Consider the following 9,673-nt stretch of genomic DNA (forward strand, 5'->3'; position numbering starts at 1 on the left):
TGGAGGTAAGATGAAAGGCGATTGAACTGAATAAAGTGAAGCGCAAAATGTCGGCGTACTGCTCCTGTTTCGTTTAGAAGTTCTTTTCTTTTTCGTCTGAAGTGTTTCACATTCATTCATAACTGTAACTGATGAGCACTAACAGCTCGGTTTATATAAAGGGCGACGACTATAACGACTGAAAGTAATCGGATAATTAGAAACTGATGTCTAGTGTAGATCTAAAAATAAATGAACATTTTAAAATGATCGGAATGGAAACATAAATTACCATATGATTAGTTTTAAATCAGTTACATGCGTGTGAGAAATAAAACAGGAAATTCTGGAAAGAACTAATCACTGGCTTCCTACCGCGGCGGCCCGGGTTCGATCCCGAGTCTGGTCAAGTGGGATTTGTGATGGACAAAATGTCGCTGGGGCAGGTTTTCTCCGAGTACTTCGGTTTCCCCTGCCAATCTTCATTCCACCAATTGCTCCACAATCACCCTCACCTATCACATGGGGCTGGTACAATAGGCCAGAAGTGGCCGCAGTACAAGGGACTTAGTCCCACCCCACTAACAATAAAAAAAATCGCCTACTTTCGTTTCGCTGTAATGTAACTATCAGATTTACAAGTGTAAAGGAAACTTCAGTATGTATGCGTAATGAAGTCAATAAAACAATACAATTTGGGAGGATGCAATGTTGGTATTATTAACGGGAGTGATTTATGAAGTATACCGTTGATATGACCTCAGGTGGCATGACATACACACAAAATATCATGCCAATCGGTTCTGGCATTCAAGTAACATTAACGGTATTACCTCAACAATTTTAGAGGAAGTAGTTTTGGTACTTCTGATCAGAGGGTTTTCTTAAGTTCGTCGTTGAGATGGCTTCATGTGGCATGAGATCCACATTTCTTGAATTCCTGTACCACTCTTCATGAAATTTGTACAGGAGTTCAAGAAATGTTAAGGTTTAGCATCAGGAATTTGAAAGATTGTAATACTGGTATTACTGATGGGAGGGGTTTATGAGTTCTGCCGTTGAGATTGGCTTAGGTGCCGTGATATACATATTAAATTTCATAAAGATTTGATCTGGAATTCAAAAGTTGTTGAGGGATACACATACAGACAGCAAGGTGATTTCATACGCCTGCTTTTATTTTTTTTTTCAAGGAAAGTAGACTAAAAACTATTAAAATGAATTGTAAGCATGAGCACCAATGTCCGTTTTGTCTACAGGCAGTGGGCAGCCCCCTTCCCTTATGATCAAAAAATCTTCCATTATACGAGAACCATTGTCACAGGGATGCAATACTTTTCGTTCATCTTAGTGAACTGTGGTGTGAAGATTAAGTCATTTTCGTTTAAATTGCAGGTTAACTAACTGGAAATACGAAAATCTCCCGGCTACGAAAAACAGAGTTACCATGTCCATTCTTCGTATATCACGCAGTAGTGACGGCTCAGTGTTCTGTTGCTATGACACCTACTGCGTTGCAAACGCCCCTCCGTGTTCATATATTTATTAAAGAAATCACAATTAATGAAACGAAGAAATAAGTGGACTGAACATTCCCTTCTTCGCCAAAACTGCTACAAGAGAAATTAAATAAAAACATGAATTAAACCAAATTTAATTAGCACCATCAGAAATATAATTCGAAGGAAACAGGTTTATTTATCGCAACACCAAGAAGACTGCCTCACTTTCTCAGTATTAATCTAAGAATGAAGGCAACCCATTGCTAAAAAGTATGCGACTGCTTACAGAGGCCGTTGCAGAATAACAGAGAACTCAAGTTTTTAACTGTTATTGCTGATATGCGTAAGTATATATTTACAGAGCCTGCTAACGTTATAAAAGGGGGAGAGATTTGAACTCTATGAACGCGACCACTGTATATTTCAAACGTGGATTGCGTTGTGCAAATATATGCACATAACTGGCTGCTTTCTTAAGGTTCTTGGGTTCTAGGGGTCTTGGGGTTTAATGTCTGAATGTACTGCTAGCAGAATTGGATGTGTCTTCAAGTGCTGTTACGGTATTTCACTCGTGTGATAGATAACATGGCGAGAGAAGCAACCAGACTTTGTTTACATTCATTTCACAACAGACGGGAAGAACATAAATATTATGTAGGATTTCAGGTTCTCACAGCGGTGTTTATGAAGAATACTATCTTCTGGGATATAACGCCTTGTAGTCCGTTCAAAGTCGGCCGACGTTTCGAAGGAACATATCGCCTCCGTCTTCAGGGTCGAAGAATAAGATCTTTCCACCTGCTTTCACACTGGTTTCTTGCTCGGCTTCTTCGACGCTGCAGATAGAGCTGTTACGTTCCTCTGAAACGTCGGTTCACTTTCAACGGAATACACGGCGTTATATCCCAGAAGATAGAACTATCATAAATATTCAGTGTTTATTTTAATTGGATAGGACCGCTGATAAACAGCAATGGAGGATATTTAGAATAAGGAGAAGCTTTAAACTGTAAATCTGACGAAAGACGAATGAACGTGCCAGACATATTTTTCTCATAATTAGTTCCTTTTCGAATGGTTATCCAGTTCAAGTGAGCCTCCACTTGGCGAAGTAACAAATAACTTAAAAATGTAAATATTTTAAAGGTTAAAAAAGTGTTGACTCGGGTTTTTTGCTACAGATATTTTCAACAGAATCAATTAGGCCTGTGCAGCATCAGCGGCGTTTTAATATCATAAAAATTGATGATCTCCTTTCAGTCAGTCTTCTGCTTCAAGCAGTACATTACTTTACATCATGTAATAAATAATTAACTAAACCTTCTTACATGGGTATATAATAGTATAACATTCCACGTATTGTTAAACTTGCAATACACAATTAAAAATATCGCTTCATTTGTATTGTTTCACTTTGTGGGCTATTCAATTTCAATAGTGCCGCCATATTAGTTTTAGTAAAATAAAGTATACAATACAATACGCTGACCTACATTTCCTGTCGTAAAAATAAAAAATAATTTCAAGTAAAATTCTTTCACGTATATGTCCTGTAACTCAGTACGCTGTCCACATTACTTACAAATATCGAATTTACTTTATAACACCAATGTACATCAACGGCTAATTCGAACGTAACGGGAATTAAAAGGTTTCTTTCTACTATGCTTTGAGCAAGGAAAGAGGGTGTTTATGCAAAGTGACGATTTTAATAAGTATGAACACAGATACCCATTGCCCCGAGCAATGAGCCGCTAAAACTAAAATGGCGGCTATGATATATTTATATGTGGATCAGTTCCAGCGTCATGTTTTTCGATTTTTAATATGATACAGTAAGATCTCGGTTCTGTGGACACAACTGGAATCTCTCCCAACATTTACATGGGCAGGTAACATCCTCAAAAACGCATGCTTAAAAAATACACACACAGGTTCACATATACGCCACAGTTTTATTATTCAGTGATCCTATCAAGTTAGTTGAATGTTATTTACACGGACCATCACATTGCCACACCAACAGCCGTCCATTTTGTTTGCTTTCACTTCGCGTGATTGTCTAATTTCACACCAGTGTGCACGCAGCTGTCTCTTACAAATCGTTTTGGCATTAAGGCCTTAAAAATTATCAGTTTTGGGGTGTATGGGAATTATATAATCAATCTGGAAGGGTAATTTAAAGCCAATATTTTTCTTGCTCCATATCTAGGATAAATTCTTCGTCAAATATAAAATTAAATATACTCGCTGGAAGAGATGGATGCTATTATTAAATATTTTGGCTTCAAAGTAATCCTTTCGTTGTCCGTGAAAATATATTCCCAATAAGGCGACTGAAAATTGTATTGTGTTACATTGAAGTTTCCATTTAACGAGAACAGTTGACGCTTGTGAAAATGACCTGCTATGAGAAAAGCAGGCGTACCCACTGTTCATTCACTTTTAAAAGGTTGCTTCAAGTTGTGCAATTGAACTGCGCTATTCAGATTCATGTGGTTTTAATCCTGGTTATTTTGGTATGGCCAGACTCACAATGGGTCGAAAAGCCCACATCTAACGGAAGACTTAAGCATATTGACCATTTCTTAATATCGATTTTATTGATTAGTATTATTTTTTGATATGTAGGATCAGTGTACCCACAAATGTTTGGCTCAGAAATAATTTACAGATATAATTGCTACAGCTCAGATTAACTCTTTAACATTTTAGTGTACATTTTTTGTCATGAACTGGACGCAGTATTTCTACAGATGACGCCAAACTGTTGGAACTGCACATGTATCAAAGCCACTGAACTGTGAAATAAACGTTTCACGGGACCCTCTTCAAGCACTAAAACAAACGTCTCACATCCCTAATACCAGTACAGTGTGTGAGAGAGGGATACACTTCTTTCGCTGTAATGACATAAAGGCAGCATCGAAATGTGAAATTGGCGCACTCTTTCGGAACGTGTCTTGAAAATACTTTTGTGCAAGGCTCCATAGGAGTTCCGGAAGTGGGTGAGTCCGAGTGGAGTCCGGTCTCGCTTCTTTACGCTGGATTGGAACAACGAATGAGAATGTAACACCAAACACCATTGTGAGAAGCTGGCAGTGGCCATGCTGTGATGGACAAAAGCCTTGTGATGCTGTATTCAAATGAAGGAACTGGCATTAGAAATAACTTCAGCATCACAACAAAAAGAAATAAGCTAAAATAGATAAACAAGTTTATTCTACACTTATGTTATTGATAAATGTAGGGCTTGACTATGCTTGAAACGGTTACAAATAGTTCTACTATGGCTGTTACTGCTAAACTATACACGGCTCTATTATTCGTTTATCTTCGAATTAATTGATATTCTTTAATCGACTCATGTATAGAAATCCATTCAGTTAGGCTTATATCAGTGATTCTTTAAGCTTCGAAGTCACAGTCGAGTGAATAGCAGTTCTTCGTGCTCGGAAGGTCCCTGATTCAAGTTTCAACCCCGAAACCGTCCGCTCTAACTGCGGTTTTTCGTGGTTTTCTTCCGTCCGTCAGGGAAAATCCCGGATTAGTGCCTTAAATTAGGCCAAGACAGCCTCTTCCATATCCATTCCAAATCACTGCTCATTAACGATCCTACCATTCGGCGCTGTATAATCTGTGCTGCTGAAAGAGTCCTTAAAGCAATAATACACGTACTAAGCTGGTAATATTTAAAATTATTTTCCTAAGTTTATGCAATGTACGCTCACTGTTCTTGTTTATTGCAAATTCATACTTTTATGTCTCTCAGCTGTTCCAATGGTCAATGGCACTCCTAGTTGCTTAATTCAGAAACTGCCTCAACTGAAGTTTCATAGCCTAAATTTTAAATGAACTTTTATTGCTTTTTTATGAAATTAATTCCTATTTTATGGCTCATTATCTTAGGATTCTGCAACTCTTAGTGTTTCACATAATGGGTTCGCCTTCTGTTGAATGTTTATTGGTTTATTACTTACATGTTATGCGATTTGTATTACTGTCTTAAGGAACGGGTTTTATGCAATATTAATTATCGTAAGTCATAATAATTTTGGTTTAATCTGAACCCTTCAATCTTTAAATTCATAATAGTATAAGATACTTTTCAAATTCACGGCGCTGTCTGGATTCTTCTGTTGACAAAAGTACAAGAATTTCTTTACGTTACGTGATATTACAAGAAAATTCCGTTCATTGAAATTTGAAATACACAACTGTATTCATCTCTTGTCACATTTTGTTTAGAAAACTAAACAGATCTTGCTTCTGACTTCTCAGTTGTGCATTATTTACAAATTGCTTCCAAAGTTACTTCATATTATCGGTCTTCATAAATAGAAACAGGTGAATACTTGCTGTGGGGCCACTGGTCAGACATTTAAATGGCTTTTTGATATAGAGAATGGGTGAAATTTCTTTACTGTCTTAAATATAATATCAAACAATACGTAATATTCTATAAAGAACACACTTTTCTCGTCTGCTTTCAAAGCCATATCTCATTGCAGAGATATGTTAATTTTCACATTACTATTACATTTAAAAATTTAAATTCTTCCTTTGCCAGGAATACTGGAGTTTTGAGATCACGTGAAAATCGGTTACGTTTCAGATTATGAACCCTCAGCGTGTCTCTTTTCTAACTTGATAGCCTTAAAGACTGCCGTCTGCAAGAACTTCGTATACAACACACAGGAGAGTGTATCAAATACACGTGACGGCAGTAGCCGGCAAGCAGGCAATATTCGAAATAGACCCGGTCCGAGCACTGTATTAGTAGTCATGAAACTAGCACACATTTTTTGCGCTTGCTGCTGAAAACTTCAAAGTATGGCAGCCGGATGCGTAAGAATGAATATCTATCAACAGAATATAGACACAAGCCCGTAATTAGGTAAAATTTATGAGCCTTGCATTTGTGGACACGTTCAATTTAAATGGATAAGTCTCAGGAAGTTTGTTAAGTATACCTTGTGGGACGCTCAAGTACTGTACCTAAAACTGAAATAAGGAACATGAAACTTGAATGCGCAGTCCAAGTGCATGGCCATCTTTGAAACATACCACATCACACGTTTATACGTCAGTGCCGCAGCCTTCTTGGTAGCCTTCGTCAGGGGAGTTCCTGCTGCTGGACAGGACCCGCTTGAGGGCGGTAACGGGGGGCAGGACGGGCACCCCCCGCTGCCACACCCGAAGTGTCTTGGCGTTGGGCGGGGCGCCGGTAGCGCTTGTCGGTGACGTGGAGGAGGGACTGTGCTGTACGGTTCCCAATTCTCGCAGCTTCTGGTCCATCCCGGAAGGTATGATGGGCAGTCCGTAGTCCGCGGGATATCCGCTGTTGTGGTGATGAAGCGATCGCGGTAATGTTCTGCAGCTGTACTCCTCGTCTTCCGTCGAAACACCTCCGAGGCTGGCGCCGTCTCCGATGATGGGTGTCTTGTCTGAAGTGTCGAAACCAAACCCTGCTGCCGAGGTGCTTGTCGTTCTTCTCATGAAGAGATCAGGAGACGGCTCGAGGTTGGACTGCTGGGCTTGTTCCCACAGACCAGAAGGATACAGTGAATCACAGCCCGTGGCACGGCTATATTCTCCGCTGCCGGGTCGCAGTTCTGTGGGTACCCCTGACTCATCGGCAACACCGCTGGCATCTGGTTGCTGTGCGTGACCATTGGGGAGCAGAACAATTCCTGCCGCTGGGAGGTCACCCGTGCTGGCCAGTCGTTTGGTGTCTTTAATGAGGTCCGGGTTATTAGTAGTTGGACCCAAAGAAGGCGCCGTGAAACACTGAGTGGTATTGATCACGCTCCCATTGCCGTCGTAGTGACTGGTTGTGTAGGCGAGTTCCGTCAGTCGTGGTGGTTTTTGCACTGGGTTGCACGCAACTTTCAGGTCATTAGGAACAACCTTATGCTCCGAGAAGGACGTATCGCAGTTCGCTCCGGTACCTATGGAAGCTGGTTTGCAATTAGCATTATTTGCAGTTTCTGCAATCGTGGCGCTTGTCTCCATCTGACCCGGCGTCTTGCTTTCAGAAAATGGCAACCGTCTGAGTCGAACCAGCAGCACCAGGATCACGAGCAGAATGAAGAGAATGAGGATAACAAGGGCCGCGCTCAGTCCTGCGATTTGCCCACTGCCAAGAGTGGCCATACCTGCGGTTCGCATGGATACGTGGAGGGTGAAGTTGGCTTCTGCATTACCGGCTCGGTTCTCTGCCACACAGTAGAATTCACTTGAATCTGTTTCCTGGGCGTTAGTCAGCACCAGAGTGTTACTCTTTTCGAAATGTCCATCCTCGTAGATAAAGACTCTTTGGTGGGAGCTGAAGGCAGAGTTATGGAGAAGAAGCCTTCCATTCCAGTACCAGCTTATGACGGCCGGAGGCATGGCTCTTACCCGACACACCACAGTAGCGTTCTCACCCGTTGTGGCTTCAACATATCTGCTACCCTTCAAAATCTCCGGTTTACATGCGAAATCGTCGACATCTAATTCGGCGAATGTACGATCAGCAACGCGTTCCGGCCCTCCATGACAGATTGGCGTAACAGGGTAGGGTATATTGTTCTTCATGAGCCACTGTTTGGCCGCCCGAAGATGGCAGTCGCACTGCCATGGGTTGTCGTGCAACTCGATCCCGTGAAGGCCGCTCAGAGTTTCCACTGTCCGCGGCCGCAGCTCACTCAGTTGGTTGCCGTTCAGTTTCAAGGACTCTAAGTGGTCTACGCCTTCGAATGCTTTAGGCGCTATAGTCTGTAGCTCACAGTGGGATAAGTCTAGCTTCACCAGACTGGGAAGGGTACGAAATGCGTAACTCTCAATCTTCTGGATCGGATTATGAGCAAGTGTTACGTCACGTAAAAAAGGAACATCGCGGAAAGTCTGGGAAGGGATAGAGGTCAGAAGATTGTGGGAGAGGTCCAACTCCACAAGATTTGTAAGACCATGGAGAGCATTGTCGTCAATCTGGCCAATTCTGCAATTGCTGAGGTAAACTCTCTGCAGATTAAGCAGTTTTGCACGCACGAACATATCTTTGGGGAGGTTATTGAGGTTGTTACCCGACATGTCCAGTACCTGCGTTTCCGGATGCACTTTCTCTGGTATTGTGATCAAACCTCGGTTAATACATTCCACTGTTTGTTTGCCACCTTTCCATATGCAACTGCACACTGTCCGGCAGTGGTCCTCCGTTGCTGTGACCGCCGCGGACAACACAACCACCGTCACCTCCACCAGAACCAACATGTTGAAAACCCGGCGCATTGTTACACGCACTGCACTAAGGCCGGCATCACCACACTGTGTCGCCACTTCCGGCCACGGAAATCTCGCCCCAATTAATCCGTAAGGGGAGGGCGTTCCGGCTCACATCACTGCATAATTTCCGGTATGGACATCACGATTAGAGTAAAATAAATGCCACTCTAAATTGATTATATCAATGGAAACTGGGAAACATAATTGGGGTTCACATTTCTACTAGTCATATACATTTGCCTGTATTTTTAAATATATGATTTTATCCTTGTGGACGATGGGTTGAATTGCATAAGTTGGCCACTTTAATCTTATATAACACTTTGCTGGAAGACTTGGTTGTGAATCACTCTTCTTCCTGGTAACTACATAAAACAAATAACACAGACACTCTTGCACAAACACTCATTCCGTAAATGTAAGAGGAAGGGAACACAAAATAATCGCCCTGTCTAAACACAAATACGTTGTCAGCAGATTCTTTTAATCGCTTTTTGTGCTCTAACTTATTTGTCTGACGTCACTTCACCGGTAGTCTAATTGACGTAATTACATCGCACTGCGAGATGTCTTTACCTGCCGCTGCGTATCACTCGATTGTTTTCTGCTTGCACAGACATCTTATAGCAGAACATTAAAGAAAACTTTGTTCATAGGAAAAAAAAAAGTTGCCGTGAGGGGTCGCAACATCCGTACAACACGCGTGATTGAAACGAACTGACTGCGTCTGGCTCGAAGAGGACAGGCTGGCGGTCTTCTCCTTCGGGTGGGGAGAGAGAGAAGGGGTCGGGCCCACCACCAACCATTCCCGCTTGCGCCCTCCGACTACAGCGCCGAGTTTTAGGGTGGGAAGAGCAGCGGCATACCGTCGTACTAGAACCAGTTCTCTTTCCGCCAACATTTCCAATGACCCTCAGCGGTTGGTC

At 41.8% G+C, this 9,673-nt stretch overlaps 1 protein-coding gene across 1 annotated transcript; it reads right to left on the reverse strand.

The window, feature by feature from the left end:
- Nucleotides 1–2,681: 2,681 nt before the first annotated feature.
- LOC111864503 (leucine-rich repeat-containing protein 24) lies at nt 2,682–9,467 on the reverse strand. Its single transcript, XM_023851792.2, has 2 exons — nt 9,324–9,467; nt 2,682–9,112 (listed from the first exon to the last, which is right to left on the reverse strand). Exon 2 carries the CDS (start codon nt 8,751–8,753, stop codon nt 6,561–6,563), a length of 2,193 nt encoding a protein of 730 aa, XP_023707560.1. The 5' UTR covers nt 8,754–9,112; nt 9,324–9,467; the 3' UTR covers nt 2,682–6,560.
- Nucleotides 9,468–9,673: the final 206 nt, after the last annotated feature.

Source organism: Cryptotermes secundus, unplaced genomic scaffold (genome assembly GCF_002891405.2).
Source record: "Cryptotermes secundus unplaced genomic scaffold, Csec_1.0 scaffold108, whole genome shotgun sequence".
NCBI lineage: Eukaryota > Metazoa > Arthropoda > Insecta > Blattodea > Kalotermitidae > Cryptotermes > Cryptotermes secundus.

Excerpts from the sequence above, each read along its gene's own strand:
- LOC111864503 (XM_023851792.2), bottom strand. The coding sequence starts at position 8,753 with ATGCGCCGGGTTTTCAACATGTTGGTTCTGGTGGAGGTGACGGTGGTT.